The following is a 27,367-nucleotide window of genomic DNA, read 5'->3' as shown; positions in this document are numbered from 1 at the left end:
TTTCTCTCTCTGTCTTTTTTATGTTAAAAATGCATTGAACCCAACGTAGTGTCTAATCTTTGACAGCTTCTAGTTTCGTTATTTTGACAGTTACAGGGTTCCAGTTTTGACTAAATTACAGCCTGGTTAACCTTGTTTTGATCACCCTGTATCACTCCAGTCATATTGTCCCTTGAAATGTCACAATTTGACAGTAAAACCAATATTGCACAAAAGACAGGTAATTTAGACTAGTCCACTTTGACAGCTGATAATTTCGTTATTTTGACAGTTACAGGGTTCCAGTTTTGACCAAATTACTGCCTGGTTAACCTTGTTTTGATCACCCTGTATCACACAAGGCAAACTGTCATTTGAAACGTCACAATTTGACGTTAAAGACAACACTGCATTTGATGCATAATACGTAATTATAGTGTCAAATTTCGACTATTATAGTGAAACCAAGTTTAAGTTAAGGGTGGTTAAGACTGTGACAATAGAGATGAAAAAAATCACAGTCTGAACTACACACTTAACTTGAACTCGGTTTAATGCCTGTTTCCCCGACACTTTCAAGTCGATTTTAAGTACAAAACTTAAGCTAAGTTGAGGTTTGAATGTGACAGATCAGGTGCAAAATAACATAGTCTAAACTACATAAATGGAGCAAACAGCGGTCCCAAAGACGTCACAAACGTTACTTCTATTTGGCAAAATATTGATTAACACTGTACTTGTGACGTCACGGCAATCTTATTTCTGACGAACTATAGATAAGATCGCGTTGGACGGGTGGTTGTATAACTGCGCATTTGTTCCTTGTGTATCATGTGATCTATAACCAAGTTGACAGTTAAACATCACGTGACCCACTCCACTAGAATTTGCAGTGCACAGCCTGTCAAGTGTCAAAATGAATACAAAATGTCGCGTGTGTATATTTCACTGTTTGTGTATGTGTTTCACTGTCTCTCCTAGTTAATTTTTAATAAATAATTCAATTTAAAAGCAAAATAATCCATGCCGATGCGTGCGCGTCCAATTTAAGCTGTCCCACGGTAGTTTCGCTCGTTTTTTTTTCAGTGAAAAGTATGTATCCTTATGCCAGTTCACGTTAATGCTATTTGGGGCGTGTAGAAACCCGCAAATGATGCCCTTTTTTACCGTGTAAACTGTATTTTAGCCCTGTCGAATGTCTAGAGTGTTGTGCCCGTTCGAACTGTTCAATTGTTTTCATGTTGGAGTTAGGTTATGATCGCTAGTTCCTGAGCCCCATTTGTTCGGAGATGAGTACTTGGGCGGCTAGAATGCACAGGCGCGCCGCCACTTTCAGTAATGTGGTTACGTCGTGCGGCCACCCTTCGGGGCCCTATCCGCGACGACTGGAAAAGGTTAAGTTCGGTGTGCCCCTTGAGGAGGTGTGCAAAAATGACATTCCCGGACCGCTTTTGGTAAGTTTTTCTGTGTTTTATGGTACACTGATTAAGTGTGTCACCAATCAGAAACTTTCATTTGTACATTCCTGTATAAAAAACAATGGGTAATTGTGCATTGTATTGCAATGAGTGTACTAGAAGTAAACTCAGGCACAAAACTGATTTTTATTGGTATTTTTGACTGTTGACAGCAATCGATTCTTCCAGGTACTAATCCTGAAACTGAACAAAGAAGCCCCCTACAGAAAGGACGTGTTTCGAGCACCCGGGCACCAAGGAGCCATGAAAAAACTGATACATTTCCTGCAAACGGGCCGTTTGGTCAATATGGACAATTTTAGTGTGTACACGATTGCCAGTGTACTGAAAAAGTTCCTTAGAAAAGTCCCCGGTGGGATTTTTGGCAGACATATTGAACAGAAATTCTTTGAAATTTTCGAACAGGAACCCGAGGAGCAGGCGCAGAGAGACGAAATTTATCGGTACGTCAACTGTCAAATTAGGGGGGTAAACCGCTGAGTTCAATTGACATTGACAGAAACGGTCTTTGTGACGTCATTTGACTATTTCAAGAGACCAGAAAAGCTTTGAAAGTCAACTTTGACAATTCTAACACAGTAAAACAGTTGTTGACACTTTTTAGACATTTTTTAGTTCTGCTGACGTCATTTCTGACAATTTCTAGTCACAAACGGTTTCTATGACGTCATTTGACTAATTCAAGGCACCAAAAATGCATTAAACGTCTATTTAAGTCGTTTTTTTTTCCCTTAGAGGGCGTCACTATTTTTATCACATTTTTGGTGCATTCTTTCGTTTAATCCTGAATAGCTCAATTGTTTGCACTATTTTTGGTGGAGTTTTATACGTCAATGGATAGCCAATGAAATGAGCTTTCCATTGATGTATAAAAGTCGACTGGTTAGTGGTATCGTTTGGCCGTTAGAGGGCGTTAAAATAGACCAATTTATCATCACTTTTTTTGGTGCATTCTTTCGTTCAATCATGAATAACTCAATTGTTTGCACTATTTTTGGTGGAGTTTTATACGTCAATGGGTAGCCAATGAAATGAGCTTTCCATTGATGTATAAAAGTCGACTGGTTAGTGGTATCGTTTGGCCGCTAGAGGGCGTCAATATTGATCAATTTTTTTACTACTTTTTTTGGTGCATCCTTTCGTTCAATCGTGAAAAACTCAATTGTTTGCACTATTTTTGGTGGAGTTTTATACGTCAATGGATAGCCAATGAAATGAGCTTTCCATTGACGTATAAAAGTCGACTGGTTAATGGTATCGTTTGGCCGCTAGAGGGCGTCAAAGTAGACCAATTTTTTATCACTTTTTTTGGTGCATTCTTTCGTTCAATCCTGAATAACTCAATTGTTTGCACTATTTTTGGTAGAGTTTTATACGTCAATGGATAGCCAATGAAATGAGCTTTCCATTGACGTATAAAAGTCGACTGGTTAGTGGTATCGTTTGGCCGTTAGAGGGCGTCAAAGTTGTCTTATTATTTTTATTACATTTTTGGTGCATTCTTTCGTTTAATCGTGAATAACTCAATTGTTTGCACTATTTTTGGTGGAGTTTTATACGTCAATGGATAGCCAATGAAATGAGCTTTCCATTGACGTATAAAAGTCGACTGGTTAGTGGTATCGTTTGGCCGCTAGAGGGCGTCAAAGTTGACCAATTTTTTATCACTTTTTTTGGTGCAGTCTTTCGTTCAATCCTCAATAACTCAATTGTTTGCACTATTTTTGATGGAGTTTTATACGTCAATGGATAGCCAATGAAATGAGCTTTCCATTGACGTATAAAAGTCGACTGGTTAGTGGTATCGTTTGGCCGTTAGAGGGCGTCAAAGTTGTCTTATTATTTTTATTACATTTTTGGTGCATTCTTTCGTTTAATCGTGAATAACTCAATTGTTTGCACTATTTTTGATGGAGTTTTATACGTCAATGGATAGCCAATGAAATGAGCTTTCCATTGACGTATAAAAGTCGACTGGTTAATGGTATCGTTTGGCCGCTAGAGGGCGTCAAAGTAGACCAATTTTTTATCACTTTTTTTGGTGCATTCTTTCGTTTAATCCTGAATAGCTCAATTGTTTGCACTATTTGTGGTAGAGTTTTATACGTCAATGGATAGCCAATGAAATGAGCTTTCCATTGACGTATAAAAGTCGATTGGTTAATGGTATCGTTTGGCCGCTAGAGGGCGTCAAAGTTGACCAATTTTTTATCACTTTTTTTGGTGCATCCTCTCGTTCAATCGTGAAAAACTCAATTGTTTGCACTATTCTTGGTGGAGTTTTATACGTCAATGGATAGCCAATAAAATGAGCTTTCCATTGACGTATAAAAGTCGACTGGTTAATGGTATCGTTTGGCCGCTAGAGGGCGTCAAAGTTGATCAATTTTTTTACTACTTTTTTTGGTGCATCCTTTCGTTCAATCGTGAATAACTCAATTGTTTGCACTATTTTTGATGGAGTTTTATACGTCAATGGATAGCCAATGAAATGAGCTTTCCATTGACGTATAAAAGTCGACTGGTTAATGGTATCGTTTGGCCGCTAGAGGGCGTCAAAGTAGACCAATTTTTCATCACTTTTTTTGGTGCATCCTTTCGTTCAATTCTGAGTAATTCAATTGTTTGCACTATTTTTGGTGGAGTTTTATATGTCGATGGATAGTCAATGAAATGAGCTTTCCATTGACGTATAAAAGTCGACTGGTTAGTGGTATCGTTTGGCCGCTAGAGGGCGTCAAAGTTGACCAATCCTTTTAGGCGGTTTACCCCTCCGGTGTCGCTGTCAACTGTCAATTTGTTTTTCTGCAGGATTATAACCTCACTTCCCATCTATACGCAGAGGTTGCTGGTGCTTCTGTTTGGTACTTTCAGAGTGATCGCGTCAAATAGTGAAAAAGCCGCCACTGGAATGACCAGCGAAGCCCTGGGAGTCAGTGTCGCCCCCAGTTTTTTCCATTCGTGCGTCAGCGACGGGAAAACCGCCAAAATGGAGGACGTCATGAAATTTAAGGTTAGTGTAACCGACTCGTTGTTTATTACTGTTCGGCACCCGACAATGACGTTTTTTTGACAGCTCACACCTGTCAATTTTCGTAGTTTTTTTTTGACAGGTCATGATTAACTAATTTGTTTTGTGCTTTTGCTGTACAATGCTTTCAAATTAAAAGGCTGAAGTGAACGTAAGTCTATTCTATATTCAACTAGTTTTTTTTATGATTAATAATACACAGGGTGTCCCAATAAATAAAAGAAAACTGTTTAATTTGTCTGTACTTAAAGGGACACCCTGTACACTTAACGTACTAAATCAGTTCACTAACAGTATATCTCTATTCTTGTTTTAATTGGTCACGTGATCCCTGCTAAATTTTCTCGGTTATATACAGGGTGTCCCCCAAATTCATTGGTGAATTTTTGATATCAAAACTTACTTCCTGTAATTTCAGAGCTTTTAATGGAAAATTCGGAAAAGGCAGTAAATTTTATTTTTTTCCTGGATTTTTGATATCAAAACTTACTTCCTGTAATTTTAGAGCTTTTAATGGAAATTTTGGAAAAGGAAGAAAATTTTACTTTTTCCTGAATTTTTGATATCAAAACTTACTTCCTGTAATTTTAGAGCTTTTAATGGAAATTTTGGAAAAGGAAGAAAATTTTACTTTTTCCTGAATTTTTGATATCAAAACTTACTTCCCGTAATTTTAGAGCTTTTAATGGAAAATTCGGAAAAGGAAGGAATTTTTATTTTTTTTTTGTTTCTTGAATTTTTGATATCAAAATTAACTTTCTGTTATTTCAGAGCTTTTAATGGAAAATTCGGAAAAGGAAGTAAATTTTACTTTTTTCCTGAATTTTTGATATCAAAACTTACTTCCTGTAATTTCAGAGCTTTTAAGGGAAAATTCGGAAAAGGAAGTAAATTTTCCTTTTTTCTTCTTCCTGAATTTTTGATATCAAAACTTACTTCCTGTAATTTTAGAGCTTTTAATGGAAAAGGAAGGAAATTTTACTTTTTCCTGAATTTTTGATATCAAAACTTACTTCCTGTAATTTCAGAGCGTTTAATGGAAAATTCGGAAATGGAAGTAAATTTTACTTTTTTCTTTTTCCTGAATTTTTGATATCAAAACTTACTTCCTGTAATTTTAGAGCTTTTAATGGAAAAGGAAGGAAATTTTACTTTTTCCTGAATTTTTTATATCAAAACTTACTTCTTGTAATTTCAGAACTTTTAATGGAAAATTCGGAAAAGGAAGGAAGTTTAGTTTTTTTTTTGTTTTCTGAATTTTTGATATCAAAACTGACTTCCTGTAATTTCAGAGCTTTTAAGGGAAAATTCGGAAAATGAAGGAAATTTAATTTTTTCCTGAATTTTTGATATCAAAACTTACTTCCTGTAATTTTAGAACTTTTAAGGAAAAATTCGGAAAAGGAAGGAAATTTTACTTTTTCCTGAATTTTTTGTATCAAAACTTACTTCCTGTAACTTCAGAACTTTTAATTGAAAATTCGGAAAAGGAAGTAAATTTGATTTTTTTCCTGAATTTTTGATATCAAAACTTACTTCCTGTAATTTTAGAGCTTTTAATGGAAAAGGAAGGAAATTTTACTTTTTCCTGAATTTTTTATATCAAAACTTACTTCTTGTAATTTCAGAACTTTTAATGGAAAATTCGGAAAAGGAAGGAAGTTTAGTTTTTTTTTGTTTTCTGAATTTTTGATATCAAAACTGACTTCCTGTTATTTCAGAGCTTTTAATGGAAAATTCGGAAAAGGAAGTTAATTTTACTTTTTTCTTTTTCCTGAATTTTTGATATCAAAACTTACTTCCTGTAATTTTAGAGCTTTTAATGGAAAATTCAGAAAAGGAAATAAATTTTGATGGTTTTTAATTATCAAATTTAGTTACCAAGGTCACGTGACTCTGGCTAAGGTTAGAATAGTATTCTGGCAATCACGTGATCATATTTAAAGTCAAAAATGTTGTTCTCAAAGTCACGTGTCCATTTTTACGTTTGAAGGGAATTTCTGAAAGTCACGTGACTGTTTTCAACTATCAAATTCACTTGCAACGATCACGTGACCTTATTTAAGATTTAAACAATATCCTGGCAATCACGTGACCATATTTAAAGTCAAAAAATGTTGTTCTCAAAGTCACGTGTCCATTTTTACGTTTGAAGGGAATTTCTGACGGTCACGTGATTATTTTCAACCATCACAAAGGTCACGTGACTCTGCTTAAGGTTAAAATAGTATCCTGACAGTCACGTGGACTAATTTTGACTTTGAATTAGGATTCCATCTCTTTTTTGAATTTCTGAAAGTCACGTGATTGTTTCCCACTGTCAAATTCACTTGCCAAGGTCACGTGACCATGTTCCAGCGTCGAATGGAGTCTTGAAGGTCACGTGACTATTTTTGATCTTGAATTGGGACTCTATCATTTTTGACTCTACTGGCCAGCATTCTAGGTTAGGTTAGGCCCCGCGAATCGTACAGGGTGTCCCAAATTGGCATTTTTTTTGTTTATCTTGTCAATTTGACAGTTTTTTTCTTTGGTACTAATGAGATTGCGCGCGTGAATCGATCTTAGGTGGCATCGAAAGTGATGAAACACCTGATCGAGGAGTTTGCCTCGTCCAATCTGTTCGGCAAGGACAATTACGAGTACTACGCACGCGTAACTGGCCGAGTGCTGCGAGTGCAGGGCGAGTGGATCTGCTCGTTCCAGTATCCCCCCGCCAAAGGAATGTTCTCGAACGAGTACATCGCTTTGGAACGCTACTTATTGGGTGAGTACCGCGCATGCGCTTACCCCCTCTCCCCCTCCCCCCCTTACGGCCCTTTTTGGTACTAATACGCTTCTTTTTGATTGGCCCGCGTACAAAGGCCACTTGTCAATGGGTAAGGAGACGTGGCTCTTGTGCGAAAACTACGGGGGCTACATGGAAGGTAATAATACGGGGGGCGAAGCCCCCGGCGATTTCTACAAAGCTAACAATACGGTTTAGAGCTGCGCACTGTATATTATGTTATATAATAGTCAATTTTCTTTTTATGTAGAAGTAGTTTGTAGCATTTTTTAAAAATTATCGTAAACTGCTCGCGGGAAAAATTACTGAACCACCCTGTATTTGATATTTTTAGGATGCATTCAGACGGTTCTATTTTATGTAGATTTTTCCATTTTTGACAGCTGTCTTTATTTTCTTGTCAACTTATGACATTTCTCATTTTTTCCACAAATGTCACACAGTCTGTCATTTCTTAGCAATATATTTTTTTTAAATTTGTGCCATCTTTTAACATATTGGTCATTTTTTCAATTTTACTTTTTAAAAATTTTTTTATTAAAACTATCCTCAGTATTTCTCCTCAGTCAGGCAGGTGTTAATAACGTCATTGCAATTGAATTTGACTTTTCACTGTATCTGTGATGGTTTTGGTTGGTGTGACTTCAACGCCCTCTAGCGGCCAAACGAGGACGGTTACCACCTTGTTTTTTGACATTTTTGGAAAGCTCATAACCTGAACTATCTTTTCTCTTCTGTGACATTTTGACGTCACTTTCTGAATAACAAAGTTATTCAACGTTAAAATAAAAACTGTCAAAATCACTATTTTCAGCTGACTTGCGTGACTTTGACGCCCTCTAGCGGCCAAACTAAAACGGTTACCACCTAGTTTTTTGGCATTTTTGGAAAGCTCACAATACGAGCTACCTTTTCACTCCCCTGTCATTTTGACGTAACTGAGTGTCAAAATCATCACTAAAACTGTCAAAATCACTATTTTCAGCTGACAGGCGTGACTTTGTTGCCCTCTAGCGGCCAAACGAGGACGGTTACCACCTTGTTTTTTGACATTTTTGGAAAGCTCATAACCTAGACTATCTTTTCTCTTCCATGTCATTTTGACGTAGCCCTTCTAATAACGGAGTTATTCGAGGTCAAAACAAAAAGTGTCAAAATTACTGTTTTGCTCTGACAGGTGTGTGTTTGTTGCCCTCTAGCGGCCAAACGAGGACGGTTACCACCTTGTTTTTTAACATTTTCGGAAAACTTATAACCTGAACTAGCTTTTCTCTTCCGTGTCATTTTGACGTAACTCTTCAAATAACTGAATTATTAAAAGTCAAATTAAAAAGTGTTAAAATCGCTATTTTCAGCTGACAGGCGTGATTTTGCCGCCCTCTAGCGGCCAAACGAGGACAGTTACCACCTTGTTTTTTGACATTTTTGGAAAGCTCATAACCTAGACTATCTTTTCTCTTCCATGTCATTTTGACGTAGCCCTTCTAATAACGGAGTTATTCGAGGTCAAAACAAAAAGTGTCAAAACTACTGTTTTAGTCTGACAGGCGTGACTTTGTTGCCCTCTAGCGGCCAAACGAGGACAGTTACCACCTTGTTTTTTGACATTTTTGGAAAGCTCATAACCTAGACTATCTTTTCTCTTCCATGTCATTTTGACGTAGCTCTTCTAATAACGGAGTTATTCGAGGTCAAAACAAAAAGTGTCAAAACTACTGTTTTAGTCTGACAGGCGTGACTTTGTTGCCCTCTAGCGGCCAAACGAGGACAGTTACCACCTTGTTTTTTGACATTTTTGGAAAGCTCATAACCTAGACTATCTTTTCTCTTCCATGTCATTTTGACGTAGCCCTTCTAATAACGGAGTTATTCGAGGTCAAAACAAAAAGTGTCAAAACTACTGTTTTAGTCTGACAGGCGTGACTTTGTTGCCCTCTAGCGGTCAAACGAGGACGGTTACCAACTTGTTTTTTAACATTTTTGAAAAGCTCATAACCTGGACTATCTTTTCTCTTCCATGTCATTTTGACGTAGCTCTTCTAATAACGGAGTTATTCGAGGTCAAAACAAAAAGTGTCAAAACTACTGTTTTAGTCTGACAGGCGTGACTTTGTTGCCCTCTAGCGGTCAAACGAGGACGGTTACCAACTTGTTTTTTAACATTTTTGAAAAGCTCATAACCTGGACTATCTTTTCTCTTCCATGTCATTTTGACGTAGCTCTTCTAATAACGGAGTTATTCGAGGTCAAAACAAAAAGTGTCAAAACTACTGTTTTAGTCTGACAGGCGTGACTTTGTTGCCCTCTAGCGGTCAAACGAGGACGGTTACCAACTTGTTTTTTAACATTTTTGAAAAGCTCATAACCTGGACTATCTTTTCTCTTCCATGTCATTTTGACGTAGCTCTTCTAATAACGGAGTTATTCGAGGTCAAAACAAAAAGTGTCAAAATTACTGTTTTGCTCTGACAGGTGTGTGTTTGTTGCCCTCTAGCGGCCAAACGAGGACGGTTACCACCTTGTTTTTTAACATTTTCGGAAAACTTATAACCTAGACTATCTTTTCTCTTCCATGTCATTTTGACGTAGCTCTTCTAATAACGGAGTTATTCTAGGTCAAAACAAAATATGTCAAAACTACTCTTTGGTCTGACAGGCGTGTTTTTGCCGCCCTCTAGCGGTCAAACGAGGACGGTTACCACCTTGTTTTTTGACATTTTTGGAAAGCTCATAACCTGGACTATCTTTTCTCTTCCATGTCATTTTGACGTAACTCTTCAAATAACTGAATTATTAAAAGTCAAATTAAAAAGTGTCAAAATTACTGTTTTGAACTGACAGGCGTTACTTTAACGCCCTCTAGCGGTCAAACTAAAACGGTTATCATCTAGTTTTTTGACATTTTTGGAAAGCTCATAACCTGGACTATCTTTTACCTTCAGTGACATTTTGACGTAACTCTTTTAGTAAGGGAGTTATTGAAGGTTAAAGCAAAAACTGTCAAAATCGCCACTTTCAGCTGACTTGCGTGACTTTAACGCCCTCTAGCGGCTAAACTAAAACGGTTACCACCTAGTTTTTTGACATTTTTGGAAAGCTCACAATACGAGCTACCTTTTCACTCCCCTGTCATTTTGACGTAACTGAGTGTCAAAATCATCACTAAAACTGTCAAAATCACTATTTTCAGCTGACAGGCGTGACTTTGTTGCCCTCTAGCGGCCAAACGAGGACAGTTACCACCTTGTTTTTTGACATTTTTGGAAAGCTCATAACCTAGACTATCTTTTCTCTTCCATGTCATTTTGACGTAGCTCTTCTAATAACGGAGTTATTCGAGGTCAAAACAAAAAGGGTCAAAACTACTTTTTTGAGCTGACAGGCGTTACTTTAACGCCCTCTAGCGGTCAAACTAAAACGGTTATCACCTTGTTTTTTAACATTTTTGGAAAGCTCATAACCTGGACTATCTTTTACCTTCAGTGACATTTTGATGTAACTCTTCTAGTAACAAAGTTATTCAAGGTTAAAATAAAAACTGTCAAAATCACTATTTTCAGCTGACTTGCGTGACTTTAACGCCCTCTAGCGGCCAAACTAAAACGGTTACCACCTTGTTTTTTGACATTTTTGGAAAGCTCATAACCTAGACTATCTTTTCTCTTCCATGTCATTTTGACGTAGCTCTTCTAATAACGGAGTTATTCTAGGTCAAAACAAAATATGTCAAAACTACTCTTTGGTCTGACAGGCGTGTTTTTGACGCCCTCTAGCGGCCAAACGAGGATGGTTACCACCTTGTTTTTAGACATTTTTGGAAAGCTCATAACCTGAACTATCTTTTCTCTTCCCTGTCATTTTGACGTAACTCTTTAATAAACCGAGTTATTAACGGTTAAAGCAAACGAGAGTAAAATATCAAAAAAAAATAATTTATTGTCATTATGGTTCAAATTTCGTTGAAACAAACGACTACTCTAATGGGATTACCCATTAAAGCGCATAACGCTAGCAAGCAAAATTAGACCTTATTTATATTACTTCCGTTTGGCAGCTAGAGGACGTCAAAGTCGCGCCTGTCAAACCAAAACAGTAATTTTGACACTTTTTGTTTTGACCTCAAATAACTCCGTTATTAGAAGAGCTACGTCAAAATGTCATTGAAGGTAAAATATAGTCCAGATTAGGGACTTTCCAAAAATATGGTCACGTGACCAGATCGGTTGCACCGTTTGGCCGCTAGAGGACGTCAAAATCGAGCAGCAGCCGACAACAAATTTTCTTGAACTTCAATTCTACAAACCGGGTTCAAAGTAGCTGCGAATTTTGTTAAATTGCCGGAAAGTGACAGCTGTCAAATTTACAACACTTTTCGTCTGTGGGTCAGGTTGACAGCTGTCAAAAGTGTCAACTCTGTCAATGCGTTAGTTTCGGTTACTAAACTATATAGTTTCGTGCCGAGTCGTTTGAAAGTAACAATGGACAATTTCTGACACTGTAGACAAATGACAGCTGTCAAATTTCCTACCAGTATTGTCTTGGGTTAGGTTGACGGCTGTCAACAATTGACAGCTCGATCAATCGTATACGGGGTGTCCAAAAAAATTCAGAAAGATCGCAACTTTTAAATTCAATTTTTTTGAATTTTTTTTTGAGTTGTTTTTGCCAGCTAACTTTAACCGGGACTATTTGTCGCTGTCGAGTAAAAGTGTGCGGTTTTAACCGTCAGATAACTCAATCCGTAAAAACTGCCCTTAACCCAATTTTTTCCGTGAGCAGTTTATTCGTTGCCCTGGCAACTCGTTGAGTAATAACCACTTACTGCACAAGTAAGATTCTTAAAAAAAAAAATGTCATTTTCGCTTTTAGAGCTGTTTGTATGAATGCGCTGTTTTTTTACCCAAAATGTACAGGGTGTCTCAAATTTGATGTCCACTTAATTCATTATAGTACACAGGGTGTCCACAAAATTCCCAGGATGGTGATTGGTCAAAAAAAAGCAATTTTTTGACCAATCAGCAACCGCAAATTTGAATGACGTCACATTCATACAAAAATGACTTATAAATTATTATAATAAATCGCTCCTGTGATATTTTTTATTGTTGCAAAATTCTGTTTTTTTTTTTTAGTAATAAATCGTTTTGATTTTAAAAAAAAAACTAAAGCTTTTGCGTGCGATTTTATTTTGTGAACGTTTTTTTGTGTGTTTCCCGCTTTATTGCACGATTGCATGGCTTTGACTGTACGTATTTGCGCCTGTCTATACTAAAAATCAAATTAATACGGCGTGACGTCATCAGTCGGTTCTGGGAGGGATTATAATTAAAGTATCACTGTCAAATTACGTCACAGTGACAAGGGAAAAATTACTGACAGCTGTCATGTGTACGTCAAAAATGTCAAACCCCGCTGATTCGTGACGTAGAGTTGTACAGTTCAAGGCTTGAAACCGATTTTGTGTGGTGCACTAAAGCCAGAACGGTTTTATACGTTTATGGTCCATGTTTTGACAGTTTTGCCGCAAACGTCAAAGTTGCCTAATAATATGTGACACCTGTCATCAGTCAACAATGTCAAATATAATCCAGACCGTGGAAAAGTCAAGTAAAATGTCAACATTTTTGGTCAATATCTCCCAAACAGGACGTTTTAGGCAAAAAAGCTTAACTTGGTAAAAGTTTCCTATTGGTCCGTACAGTCCCGTGACCAAATTTCACTTTAATTGCTTGGACAGTTTGTGACGTATACACCGAAACGTCACTGCATAACTGTCACTAACCTAGCTCAAGTAAAATGTCAAAATTTTTGGTCAATATCTCCAAAACTGGTCGTTTTAGGCAAAAAAGCTTAACTTGGTAAAAGTTTCCTATTGGTGCGTACAGTCACGTGACCAAATTTCACTTAAATTGCTTGGACAGTTTGTGACGTATACACCGAAACGTCACTGCATAACTGTCACTAACCTAGCTCAAGTAAAATGTCAACATTTTTGGTCAATATCTCCAAAACTGGTCGTTTTAGGCAAAAAAGCTTGACTTGGTAAAAGTTCCCCATTGGTCCGTACAGTCACGTGACCAAATTTCACTTAAATTGCTTGGACAGTCAGTCATGGAGGTGTAAAAGTACAAAACACTAATTAATACCTCAATTGTCTACCCCATAACCACACTTTTGATAAATATTATCGCAACAAAATTGACAGATAAACTTGACAGTTGATTGAACGGGGTAAACTAGTGACGTCATAGCACATCTTTTTGGTACGCACTATAGGAAAGTGGTTTGTTCGTTTTTTTTGTAGCTTTGTCGCAAGGAGAGGAGTGTCAATCCACGCCTGCTCTTTTGGAGGCAGGTTTGCAACCCCAAGTGAGTTCGTCGTCGTTGGGGAGGATTGCGGAACACACTCTATTGGAATCCTGCACTAGACTGTCAATATCTCTAGAGCAAAACGGATTGTTTCAGGTAATGAATTGCGCAAAAAAAAAAACGACTTTTAGCGATCGGATCACTTTTTTAAGCGCATTTTTGGAATCCTCGTTGAATTTCCTATCCGGTAACTTGAAAAAAGTCTAAAAATTCAAAACAGTTGGGGAGAAAAGCGTGGTCAAAGTTCGAACTGTCAGAAAAACAATTTGAAAGGACAGTCAGGGACAAAATCGCTTGTAAAACCCACTTGGAGTCAGCAAATGACAGTTTTAATCACATTTTTGGAATCCTCATTAATTTCCTATTCAATAACCTAAAAAAACTTTACAAAATTTGGTACACTCAGGAAGAAAAGCAGTGTCAAAGTTTGAACTGTCAGAAACACAATTTGAAAGGACAGTCAGGGACAAAATCGCGTGTAAAACCCACTTGGAGTAAGAAAATGACAGATTTAAGCACATTTTTGGAATCCTCATTAAATTTCCTATCCAATAACCTAAAAAAACATTACAAAATTTAGTACACTCGGGGAGAAAAGCGTGGTCAAAGTTTTAACTGACAGAAACACAATTTGAAAGGACAGTCAGGGACAAAATCGCTTGTAAAACCCACTTGGAGTCAAAAAATGACAGTTTTAAGCACATTTTTGGAATCCTCATTAAATTTCCTAACCAATAACCTAAAAAAACTTTACAAAATTTAGTACACTCAGGGAGAAAAACAGTGTCAAATTTGAACTGCCAGAAACACAATTTAAAAGGACAGTCAGGGACAAAATCGCTTGTAAAACCCACTTGGAGTCAAAAAATGACAGTTTTAAGCACATTTTTGGAATCCTCATTAAATTTCCTATCCAATAACCTAAAAAAAATTACAAAATTTGATACAGTCTGGGAGAAAAGCAGTGTCAAAGTTTGAACTGCCAGAAAAACAATTTGAAAGGACAGTCAGGGACAAAATCGCCTGTAAAACCCACTTGGAGTCAGAAAATGACAGTTTTAAGCACATTTTTGGAATCCTCATTAAATTTCCTATCCAATAACCTAAAAAACATTACAAAATTTAGTACAGTCAGGGAGAAAAGCGTGGTCAAGGTTTGAACTGCCAAAAACGCAGTTTGAAATGACAGTCAGGGACAAAATCGCATGTAAAACCCACTTGGAGTAAGAAAATGACAGTTTTAAGCACATTTTTGGAATCCTCATTAAATTTCCTATCCAATAACCTAAAAAAACTTTACAAAATTTGGTACACTCAGGAAGAAAAGCAGTGTCAAAGTTTGAACTGTCAGAAACACAATTTGAAAGGACAGTCAGGGACAAAATCGCGTGTAAAACCCACTTGGAGTAAGAAAATTACAGTTTTAAGCACATTTTTGGAATCCTCATTAAATTTCCTATCCAATAACCTAAAAAACATTACAAAATTTAGTACACTCAGGGAAAAAAGCGTGGTCAAAGTTTGAACTGTCAGAAACACAATTTGAAAGGACAGTCAGGGACAAAATCGCTTGTAAAACCCACTTGGAGTAAGAAAATGACAGTTTTAAGCACATTTTTGGAATCCTCATTAAATTTCCTATCCAATAACCTGAAAAACATTACAAAATTTAGTACACTCAGGGAAAAAAGCGTGGTCAAAGTTTGAACTGTCAGAAACACAATTTGAAAGGACAGTCAGGGACAAAATCGCATGTAAAACCCACTTGGAGTAAGAAAATGACAGATTTAAGCACATTTTTGGAATCCTCATTAAATTTCCTATCCAATAACCTAAAAAAACATTACAAAATTTAGTACACTCGGGGAGAAAAGCGTGGTCAAAGTTTTAACTGACAGAAACACAATTTGAAAGGACAGTCAGGGACAAAATCGCTTGTAAAACCCACTTGGAGTAAGAAAATGACAGTTTTAAGCACATTTTTGGAATCCTCATTAAATTTCCTATCCAATAACCTAAAAAACATTACAAAATTTGGTACACTCGGGGAGAAAAGCGTGGTCAAAGTTTGAACTGTCAGAAACACAATTTGAAAGGACAGTCAGGGACAAAATCGCTTGTAAAACCCACTTGGAGTAAGAAAATGACAGTTTTAAGCACATTTTTGGAATCCTCATTAAATTTCCTATCCAATAACCTAAAAAACATTACAAAATTTGGTACACTCGGGGAGAAAAGCGTGGTCAAAGTTTGAACTGTCAGAAACACAATTTGAAAGGACAGTCAGGGACAAAATCGCTTGTAAAACCCACTTGGAGTAAGAAAATGACAGTTTTAAGCACATTTTTGGAATCCTCATTAAATTTCCTATCCAATAACCTAAAAAACATTACAAAATTTGGTACACTCGGGGAGAAAAGCGTGGTCAAAGTTTGAACTGTCAGAAACACAATTTGAAAGGACAGTCAGGGACAAAATCGCTTGTAAAACCCACTTGGAGTAAGAAAATGACAGTTTTAAGCACATTTTTGGAATCCTCATTAAATTTCCTATCCAATAACCTAAAAAACATTACAAAATTTGGTACACTCGGGGAGAAAAGCGTGGTCAAAGTTTGAACTGTCAGAAACACAATTTGAAAGGACAGTCAGGGACAAAATCGCTTGTAAAACCCACTTGGAGTAAGAAAATGACAGTTTTAAGCACATTTTTGGAATCCTCATTAAATTTCCTATCCAATAACCTAAAAAAACATTACAAAATTTAGTACAGTCAGGGAGAAAAGCGTGGTCAAAATTTGAACTGCCATAAACACAATTTGAAAGGACAGTCAGAGACAGAATTGCTTGTAAACCCACTTGGACTCAGAAAATTAAAGTTTTAAGCACATTTTTGGAATCCTCATTAAATTTCCTATCCAATAACTTAAAAAAACATTACAAAATTTGGTACAGTCTGGGAGAAAAGCGTGGTCAAAGTTTGAACTGTCAGAAATACAATTTGAAAGGACAGTCAGGGACAAAATTGCCTGTAAACCCACTTAGAATAAGAAAATGACAGTTTTAAGCACATTTTTGAAATCCTCATTAAATTTCCTATCCAATAACCTAAAAAAAATTACAAAATTTAGTACACTCAGGGAGAAAAGCGTGGTCAAAGTTTGAACTGCCAGAAACACAATTTGAAAGGACAGTCAGAGACAAAATCGCTTGTAAAACCCACTTGGAGGCAGAAAATGACAGTTTTAAGCACATTTTTGAAATCCTCATTAAATTTCCTATCCAATAACCTAAAAAAACATTACAAAATTTGGTACAGTCTGGGAGAAAAGCGTGGTCAAAGTTTGAACTGCCAAAAACGCAGTTTGAAATGACAGTCAGGGACAAAATCGCTTGTAAAACCCACTTGGAGTAAGAAAATGACAGTTTTAAGCACATTTTTGGAATCCTCATTAAATTTCCTATCCAATAACCTAAAAAAACTTTACAAAATTTGGTACACTCAGGAAGAAAAGCAGTGTCAAAGTTTGAACTGCCAGAAACACAATTTGAAAGGACAGTCAGGGACAAAATCGCGTGTAAAACCCACTTGGAGTAAGAAAATGACAGTTTTAATCACATTTTTGGAATCCTCATTAAATTTCCTATCTAGTGACATAAGAAAACACTGCAAAATCGAGTACAGTCAGGGAGAAAAGCGCTGTCAAACTGTTGATAATTTCGCGTACTGTACGACGTGTAGTTTTGACTTTTGGCATTGATTAACCTCCAACCAATTGAGGTTAGGTTGACTGTTGTATTCGTGAGGTTAGGTTCTTAACGAGATTATTGCTATACCGTTTCAATGACGTTTGTTAGACAAGGATACGCTACATGGAAAACAACGTTGCCAAGAATAACAAAGTTTCACATAAAACGGTGAATATCTCAGAAACGGTTAGAGATTGGTGTATGACGTTTTACGTGGAATTTGTCTAGAATTTGACGTGGAATCCAAATTTTCTATTATTTTTTTGTTTTTTCTTGAGATTTTTTCAATTTTTTATTTTTTTTAAGAACAATATATCACATTCGTCCAGTACCAGTCATTCGTCAAAATACAGCCACAACAGGATGCCTGTGGAGGAATTGAAGGCGGTCAACGCCTACGCCGAAAGTACCAGAAGTCTCAGTTATTTACCGCAGGTGGGTACCACGTAAATATACAGGGTGGACCAAAAAAAAAATGTTTTTTTCGGGAAAAAGGTGCACGAACGCCAAACTGAACGAATGAAAGCCAGATCGCAGTGGTTTTTGGGCCCCTCTGTAGACTGTCAGAGTTGCGGCGGTTCCCTCGACATTCCATTAAACAAAGCCGACGTTTCGGTCCTCACCAATGCGTTGCTGCGCCGCTCATCTTCAGGAACAATAGGTGAGTTCGGTTATTTGTTGTAACAGGTCCAGAATGTCTCAAAATGTTGCCGAAAACTCTAAAAATGTTTTAAAATAAAAAATATATAAATTTTAAAATATAAAACAGTGATAAATGAGGTAAAAGTGTTAGAGTAACCCAAAACGCATTCAAACATCCATAACTCGTTTATTTGTCAAAAAATTGAAAAAATGTAAAGAATAAAAGTTGTAGAGAATTAAAAGATCTAGGGAAAAGCTAGAGGGCATTTTTGCCCTAAAACGAGCAAAAAGGGAACAAATTACAAAAAAAGTGGGACAAAACTCATTAAGTGAGATGACATCGTGTTTTAGGTGATAATTTCTGAATTGAACGGGTTACGGCCCTGAAATTTGCACTGTAAACTCACAAATGAACTCGGACATTCCAGGGGGGTGTTAAACAATTTTTTAGAAAAATCTTAGGAACCTGAAATTGGCATTTAAATGCAGCGAATCGCATTGCGGGGCCAGTATTTGTGTTTGGCGCCACCCTGTATGTTTTTTGTTGTTTTCAGTGGGAATTGCGGGGTTGTCGCTTAGTGCCGAGTCGGTGCAAAAGAGGCCGAGCGTTAAACGGGCCAATTCGAGGGACAAACGGTGTTTGCAGAAAAATTCCAGCCGCCGAAACAAGGAAAACGGATCCCGCTCCAACAGGTATTATATACAGGGTGATCAGTTTTTTTTTTTCAATGACAGTTCAAGTGATCTGTCAAACTACCAGTCACACGTCAAAACTGTCAAAATCACAACCACAGACAGATAGAATAGCTTCACTAAACTTAAAAAAGTTTGAACTGCCAGAAACATTACTTGAAAGGACAGTCAGATATAAAATCGACTGTAAAACCCACTTGGAGTAAGAAAATGACAGTTTTAAGCACATTTTTGGAATCCCCATTCAATTTCCTATCCAATAACCTAAAAAAACATTACAAAATTTGGTACACTCAGGGAGAAAAGCAGTGTCAAAGTTTGAACTCTCAGAAAAACAATTTGAAAGGACAGTCAGGCACAAAATCGCTTGTAAAACCCACTTGGAGTAAGAAAATGACAGTTTTAAGCACATTTTTGGAATCCTCATTAAATTTCCTATCCAATTACCTAAAAAAACATTACAAAATTTGGTACACTCAGGGAGAAAAGCAGTGTCAAAGTTTGAACTGCCAGAAAAACAATTTGAAAAGACAGTCAGGTACAAAATCGCCTGTAAAACCCACTTGGAGTCAGAAAATGACAGTTTTAAGCACATTTTTGGAATCCCCATTCAATTTCCTATCCAATAACCTAAAAAAACATTACAAAAGTTGGTACACTCAGGGAGAAAAGCAGTGTCAAAGTTTAAACTGCCAGAAACACAATTTGAAAGAACAGTCAGGGAAAAAATCGCCTGTAAAACCAACTTGGAGTAAGAAAATGACAGTTTTAAGCACATTTTTGGAATCCCCATTAAATGTCCTATCCAATAACCTAAAAAAACATTACAAAATTTGGTACACTCAGGGAGAAAAGCGTGGTCAAAGTTTGAACTGCCAGAAACACAATTTGAAAGGACAGTCAGGGACAAAATCGCCTGTAAACCCGACTTAAAGAGCGAAAATGACAGTTTTAAGCACATTTTTGAAATCCTCATTAAATTTCCTATCCAATAACCTAAAAAAACATTACAAAAGTTAGTACACTCAGGGAGAAAAGTAGTGTCAAAGTTTGAACTGCCAGAAAAACAATTTGAAAGGACAGTCAGGCACAAAATCGCTTGTAAAACCCACTTGGAGTCAGAAAATGACAGTTTTAAGCACATTTTTGAAATCGTCATTAAATTTCCTATCCAATAACCTAAAAAAACATTACAAAATTTGGTACACTCAGGGAGAAAAGCGTGGTCAAAGTTTGAACTGCCAGAAACACAATTTGAAAGGACAGTCAGGGAAAAAATCGCCTGTAAAACCAACTTGGAGTAAGAAAATGACAGTTTTAAGCACATTTTTGGAATCCTCATTAAATTTCCTATCTAGTGACATAAGAAAACACTGCAAAATCGAGTACAGTCAGGGAAAAAAGCGCTGTCAAACTCACAACTACAGACACATAAAATAGCTTCCTTATACTTTCGATAAGATTTGTTGGATTTCAAGATTTTTTTTATAGTTTCATGGCCTTGCGGCCTGATTTTTGACATTTGTCAGTATAATGACAGTTCAATTGATCTGTCAAACTACCAGTCACACGTCAAAACTGTCAGAATTTCAACAATAAACACATAAAATAGCTTCACTAAACTATCCATAAGATTTGTTGGATTTCAAGAATTGTTTGATAGTTTCATGGTCTTGCTGCCTGGTTTTTGACATTTGTCAGTGTAATGACAGTTCAAGTGACCTGTCAAACTACCAGTCACACGTCAAAATCACAACCATAGACACATAAAATAGCTTCACTAAACTTTCCATAAGATTTGTTGGATTTCAAGATTTTGACTGTCAGATTTTTGACTTGTCAGTGTAATGACAGTTCAAGTGATCTGTCAGAAAAAAAAAAATTGACAACTGTCATTGTCACACAACCACTACGCAGAACATGTCAAAGTGACGGTAGTAAACGGTTTTGGCGTAAACCACTCGATTTTCGGGTAAAAACAAAAAATGGTGCGTGCACTGCTCGCTTTAAACCCGGACAGCTCGTTTATTTTGACAGGTACGTCAAAATGACAGATGACCGATTCTGTAGAGGAGATTCCGGCCTATCCAACGGTGTATTGTAATGACGGTTTGTGGGTTCCGGTTAGGCCGCCAGAGGGCGTTAAACTTTCACCAACTGATTTTTCGCTCATTTGATTTTTTTTCTGATTTTTTCTAGTTTTAAAGGGCGAAACGAAAGACGCGGATCGAATTCCAGGTCGAGCAGCTTCAAACTGAAATACGACACAATTTCGAGATCGTGCAGCTTCAAAAACAAGCCGGAATTGTGCTCCTGTCCTGTATTGGACAGCAACAAGAGGGGAAGCGGGGAAAATTGTGAGTTTTTTGTCGATTTCCTGGTTAATTGCTGTCTATAAACTGTATTTAGAGTTGCACGCCCTGTATAATGTCCACCGGGGGAGGAAAGTTCAAAATAAGACAGAGAAAACCAGACGGAAAGGAGACAACCGACAAAGATGGTGGAATGTCATTACTGTCAAATTGACTGTGTTTCTCTTCCATCTTTGTCGGTTTCATTCATTTGAAATTGTCTTCTCTCTCTCTCTCTTTACCGTTGTTGGTTCTCCTAAACCTGTACACGATGAATCTGTTGTGGAAAAACCTTAATTGTTTCAGCCAAATCCTCTAGTGACACTAAAACATGTTTCACCCTGTATCTCCCTGGTTTGATCGCCAAACATTTTGAAATAATTTGTGGATATACAGGATGACCCAGTTAACGACTTCACCAAAAAATGACAGCTGTCAATTTGACAGGACAGTTGTGACAATTTGTTAAAACTAACTTGGGGCTTTCAAACGTCTCTTTGGTAGGTTTCACCCTGTATTTCCTTGGTTTGACCAGGAAAAATTCTAAAGTAATTTCTAGATATACAGGATGACTCATTTAACGACTTCACCTAAAAATGACAGCTGTCAATTTGACAGGGCAGTTGTGACAGTATGTTAAAACTAACTTGGGGCTTTCAAACGTCTCTTTGGTAGGTTTCACCCTGTATTTCCTTGGTTTGACCAGGAAAAATTCTGAAATAGTTTAAGGTTATACAGGATGACCCAATTAACAACATCACCTAAAAATGACAGCTGTCAATTTGACAGGACAGTATTAAAAATGTATTTAAAGTAACATGGGGTCTTCAAACGTCATTTTAATAGGTTTCACCCTGTATCTCCCTGGTTTGACCGCCAAACATTTTGAAATAATTTGTGGATATACAGGATGACCCATTTAACGACTTCACCTAAAAATGACAGCTGTCAATTTGACAGGACAGTTGTGACAATTTGTTAAAATTAACTTGGAACTTTCAAACGTCTCTTTGGTAGGTTTCACCCTGTATTTCCTTGGTTTGACCAGGAAAAATTCTGAAATAGTTTGAGGTTATACAGGATGACCCAATTAACAACATCACCTAAAAATGACAGCTGTCAATTTGACAGGACAGTTGTGACAATTTGTTAAAACTAACTTGGAACTTTCAAACGTCTCTTTTGTAGGTTTCACCCTGTATCTCCCTGGTTTGACCGCCAAACATTTTGAAATAATTTGTGGATATACAGGATGACCCAGTTAACGACTTCACCAAAAAATGACAGCTGTCAATTTGACAGGACAGTTGTGACAATTTGTTAAAACTAACTTGGGGCTTTCAAACGTCTCTTTGGTAGGTTTCACCCTGTATCTCACTGGTTTGACCGCCAAACATTTTGAAATAATTTGTGGATATACAGGATGACCCAGTTAACAACTTCACCTAAAAATGACAGCTGTCAATTTGACAGGACAGTTGTGACAATTTGTTAAAATTAACTTGGAACTTTCAAACGTCTCTTTGGTAGGTTTCACCCTGTATTTCCTTGGTTTGACCAGGAAAAATTCTGAAATAGTTTAAGGTTATACAGGATGACCCAATTAACAACATCACCTAAAAATGACAGCTGTCAATTTGACAGGACAGTATTAAAAATGTATTTAAAGTAACATGGGGTCTTCAAACGTCATTTTAATAGGTTTCACCCTGTATCTCACTGGTTTGACCGCCAAACATTTTGAAATAATTTGTGGATATACAGGATGACCCAATTAACAACTTCATTTAAAAATGACAGCTGTCAATTTGACAGGACAGTTGTGACAATTTGTTAAAACTAACTTGGGGCTTTCAAACGTCTCTTTGGTAGGTTTCACCCTGTATTTCCTTGGTTTGACCAGGAAAAATTCTGAAATAGTTTAAGGTTATACAGGATGACCCAATTAACGACTTCACCTAAAAATGACAGCTGTCAATTTGACAGGACAGTTGTGACAATTTGTTAAAATTAACTTGGAACTTTCAAACGTCTCTTTGGTAGGTTTCACCCTGTATTTCCTTGGTTTGACCAGGAAAAATTCTGAAATAGTTTAAGGTTATACAGGATGACCCAATTAACGACTTCACCTAAAAATGACAGCTGTCAATTTGACAGGCCAGTTTCAACAATTTATTTAAAGTAACATGGGGTCTTCAAACTTCATTTTAATAGGTTTCACCCTGTATCTCACTGGTTTGACCGCCAAACATTTTGAAATAATTTGTGGATATACAGGATGACCCAGTTAACAACTTCACCTAAAAATGACAGCTGTCAATTTGACAGGACAGTTGTGACAATTTGTTAAAACTAACTTGGGGCTTTCAAACGTCTCTTTGGTAGGTTTCACCCTGTATTTCCTTGGTTTGACCAGGAAAAATTCTGAAATAGTTTAAGGTTATACAGGATGACCCAATTAACAACATCACCTAAAAATGACAGCTGTCAATTTGACAGGACAGTATTAAAAATGTATTTAAAGTAACATGGGGTCTTCAAACGTCATTTTAATAGGTTTCACCCTGTATCTCACTGGTTTGACCGCCAAACATTTTGAAATAATTTGTGGATATACAGGATGACCCAATTAACAACTTCATTTAAAAATGACAGCTGTCAATTTGACAGGACAGTTGTGACAATTTGTTAAAACTAACTTGGGGCTTTCAAACGTCTCTTTGGTAGGTTTCACCCTGTATTTCCTTGGTTTGACCAGGAAAAATTCTGAAATAGTTCAAGGTTATACAGGATGCCCAATTAACGACTTCACCTAAAAATGACAGCTGTCAATTTGACAGAACAGTTGTGACAATTTGTTAAAACTAACTTGGAACTTTCAAACGTCTCTTTGGTAGGTTTCACCCTGTATCTCCCTGGTTTGACCGCCAAACATTTTGAAATAATTTGTGGATATATAGGATGACCCAGTTAACAACTTCATTTAAAAATGACAGCTGTCAACTTGACAGGACAGTTGTGACAATTTGTTAAAACTAACTTGGGGCTTTCAAACGTCTCTTTGGTAGGTTTCACCCTGTATTTCCTTGGTTTGACCAGGAAAAATTCTGAAATAGTTTAAGGTTATACAGGATGACCCAGTTAACGACTTCACCTAAAAATGACAGCTGTCAATTTGACAGGACAGTTGTGACAGTTTGTTAAAACTAACTTGAGGCTTTCAAACGTCATTTTAATAAGTTTCACCCTGTATTTCCTTGGTTTGACCAGGAAAAATTCTAAACTAATTTCTAGATATACAGGATGACTCATTTAACAACATCACCTAAAAATGACAGCTGTCAATTTGACAGGACAGTATTAAAAAATTATTTAAAGTAACATGGGGTCTTCAAACGTCATTTTAATAGGTTTCACCCTGTATCTCCCTGGTTTGACCGCCAAACATTTTGAAATAATTTGTGGATATACAGGATGACCCAATTAACGACTTCGCCTAAAAATGACAGCTGTCAATTTGACAGAACAAACGTCATAAAGTTTTAAAAACTTTTTCTGGTTAAAAAGTGGAAAATGTTGGTTTTTCCACGACGGTTTATCGTTTCTCCACCCTGTACCGGGTACCGGGTGGCTGAAAAAACAATTTTTCACTCTGTTTTCAGTGTTTTTTCGTCAATTTTGTGTTATAAATGTGTTATAGGCGGCAAAGAGGACGGTTTAGCGCAGAATTCTCCCCCAAAGGAGACAATATGCGTCACGCTCACGTACAAACCGCGAATTTAATGGACTTCAATGGAATACATAAGACTTATATATAAGACGTGTTCGCTGCCATTAAAATAAGTATTTTTTACGGGAAAAAACCGGAAAAAAAACCGAATACAACGACATTTTTTGGCAGCGAAATGTATTAGCAAACTCTACGCTTATTACACTTAAAAAACGGGCAGTACGCCCCTGTTTTATATGATTTTTATTGATTTTATTGATTTTTTCGTTTTATTTGAATTTTTAAAAGACTGGCAAAGCTTTGGAACCAATTCGGTTGGCTGTAAGTTAATTGGGACGCTCTGTATACTTTTTGGGGAAAAAAAAATGAAATTAACGAAAAAACGATTTTGGTCCACCCTGTATAATTTTTGGTAAAAAATAGAATGTTCCAAATCAACAGAGAAACTGTTTTAGTCCACCCTGTGCAAATTTTGTTCCAGTTTCTTACCTCGTTTCTGAGCTACAGGGTGATTTGTTTGGTTGGCTGCGTCCGACTGAAAAATTTTAATTGGGACACTCGGTATAATTTTTGGAAAAAAGTGGAAAAATCAGTTACAACTGTAATTGGCCAGGAAACTGATAATATACAGGATGTCCCATTTTTTTTTTTGGAAAAAAAAAGTAAAAGTACGTTATTAGGGAGGTTCAGCATTAAAAATGAATTATTAGGGAGGTTCAGCACCAAATCAACAGGAAAACCTGAAAAAACGTAATAACATGTTTTTTGGGCAAAAAAATAGTAAAAGTACGTTATTAGGTAGGTTTAGCACTAAAAATGATTATTAGAGAGGTTCAGCACCAGTTCAACGGGAAAACCTGAAATAACGCAACAACAATGAGTTTCAACTGTTATTTGTCCAATTACTGATAATATACAGGGTGTCCCATGTTTTTTTTTTGCAAAAAAATAGGAAAAGTACGTTATTAGGGAAGTTCAGCATTAAAAATGAATTATTAGGGAGGTTCAGCACCAATTCAACAGGAAAACCAGAAATAACGCAACAAAAACGAGTTTCAACTGTAATTGGCCATTAACTGATAATATACAGGGTGTCCCATGTTTTTTTTTGTAAAAAAATAGTAAAAGTACGTTATTAGGGAGTTTCAGCATTAAAAATTAATTATTAGGGAGGTTCAGCACTAGTTCAACAGGAAAACCTGAAATAACGCAACAAAAATTAGTTTCAACTGTAATTGGCCATTAACTGATAATATACAGGGTGTCCCATGTTTTTTTTGGCAAAAAAATAGTAAAAGTACGTTATTAGGGAGGTTTAGCATTAAAAATGAATTATTAGGGAGGTTCAGCACCAGTTCAACAGGAAAACCTGAAATAACGCAACAAAAATGAGTTTCAACTGTAATTGGCCAATTACTGATAATATACAGGGTGTCCCATGTTTTTTTTTTGCAAAAAAATAGGAAAAGTACGTTATTAGGGAGTTTCAGCATTAAAAATGAATTATTAGGGAGGTTCAGCACTAGTTCAACAGGAAAACCAGAAATAACGCAACAAAAATTAGTTTCAACTGTAATTGGCCATTAACTGATAATATACAGGGTGTCCCATGTTTTTTTTGGAAAAAAAACAGTAAAAGTACGTTATTAGGGAGGTTTAGCATTAAAAATAAATTATTAGGGAGGTTCAGCACCAAACGCAACAAAAATGAGTTTCAACTGTAATTGGCCAATAACTGATAATATACAGGGTGTCCCATGTTTTTTACAGCCAATTCGAAACGGTTCCAAGCTAAACTAATTTGACAGACATTAAATATGTATAGTAAATAATACAGGGTGAGTTGGAAACATGAAATTTTTCATTATTAAAAAACTCACCCTGTATATTCAGTATTTTAGTATTTTTAGTGACGTTTTACTCCTTTTTGAGTTTCGGTACAATTTTTTTGAGAAATAATAGACTTTTTACTAATTATTTTTAAAAAAACTTTGCTCATTTTTGTTTGGAGCAGTACTACTTACACAATACAATTGTTTTTTTAAATTATTTTTAGCTTGTAAGTAAGACCAAATTAACAAAAAAAAAAAAATTGTGCATTCCAAAGAAGTTTGTATTTTTAATAAATTTTTATTATCTTTTTTATAAACAAAATGTTTATAAAATGTAGAGAAAAACAGGAAAACATTACTATTTTAAGCGTTTTCACAGTATTCCATTATTATCGCACTAGAAGACAGGAAAAACCAAAAAATTTTTTGACTGAATTTGCATCACCCTGTATTAGTTTTTTTTTTAAAAAAAACTTTTATAAACGTAATTTAGTAATAATTGTATTATAAGCACTTTATTAAGCTTAACTTCTCTTGGAAATGATTGCCAAAGATATTGTTGTATGTTATTTTTGATCTTTGAAATTTTAAATACAAATTAGTATTATAACATGTTTGTCTGGTTGCCTATCCGCGCTTCCCTGGACGAGTTTTGCGTGTCCGCAATCGCGACGCACGCAAACTCTCCCAGTACTTTCTCCTCTCTCGCCGAGTGTATTTAATTT

The 27,367-nt window shown here is 36.4% G+C and overlaps 1 protein-coding gene and 1 long non-coding RNA gene across 5 annotated transcripts; one reads left to right on the top strand and one right to left on the bottom strand.

The window, feature by feature from the left end:
• On the top strand, window positions 1–27,252 carry RhoGAP71E (Rho GTPase activating protein at 71E). 4 transcript variants are annotated; one of them, XM_081991250.1, is made up of 12 exons: window positions 1–1,071; window positions 1,166–1,433; window positions 1,626–1,900; window positions 4,269–4,470; window positions 7,057–7,255; window positions 7,353–7,415; window positions 13,581–13,741; window positions 17,701–17,829; window positions 17,890–18,055; window positions 18,591–18,729; window positions 20,929–21,086; window positions 24,781–27,252. In XM_081991250.1, exons 2-12 carry the CDS (start codon window positions 1,269–1,271, stop codon window positions 24,861–24,863), a joined length of 1,740 nt encoding a protein of 579 aa, XP_081847376.1. In that variant the 5' UTR covers window positions 1–1,071; window positions 1,166–1,268; the 3' UTR covers window positions 24,864–27,252. The 4 variants fall into 4 exon arrangements, with proteins under 4 accessions (XP_081847376.1, XP_081847375.1, XP_081847378.1 ...); XM_081991249.1 differs by having other exon boundaries at window positions 1–1,433; XM_081991252.1 differs by having other exon boundaries at window positions 1–1,433; window positions 21,139–27,252.
• Window positions 9,665–10,648, bottom strand: LOC145736846 (uncharacterized). The gene is made up of 3 exons (XR_014180128.1): window positions 10,520–10,648; window positions 9,979–10,163; window positions 9,665–9,794 (listed from the first exon to the last, which is right to left on the bottom strand). It is a non-coding gene; the product is annotated as an uncharacterized LOC145736846 (long non-coding RNA).
• Window positions 27,253–27,367: the final 115 nt, after the last annotated feature.

This window comes from Ips typographus, linkage group LG12 (assembly GCF_016097725.1).
Source record: "Ips typographus isolate SLU linkage group LG12, UJ_Ityp_2.0, whole genome shotgun sequence".
Taxonomy (NCBI): domain Eukaryota; kingdom Metazoa; phylum Arthropoda; class Insecta; order Coleoptera; family Curculionidae; genus Ips; species Ips typographus.
Note: the sequence above shows the minus strand (reverse complement) of the source record. Positions and strands in the feature narration are given on the sequence as shown.

Bases quoted from the DNA above. Each gene is read 5' to 3' on its own strand.
- RhoGAP71E (XM_081991250.1), top strand. From the start codon at position 1,269: ATGAGTACTTGGGCGGCTAGAATGCACAGGCGCGCCGCCACTTTCAGT. The intron at 7,416-13,580 runs GTAATAATACGG...TTTTTTTTGTAG, and splicing joins CTACGGGGGCTACATGGAAG to CTTTGTCGCAAGGAGAGGAG. The intron at 21,087-24,780 runs GTGAGTTTTTTG...AATGTGTTATAG, and splicing joins GAGGGGAAGCGGGGAAAATT to GCGGCAAAGAGGACGGTTTA.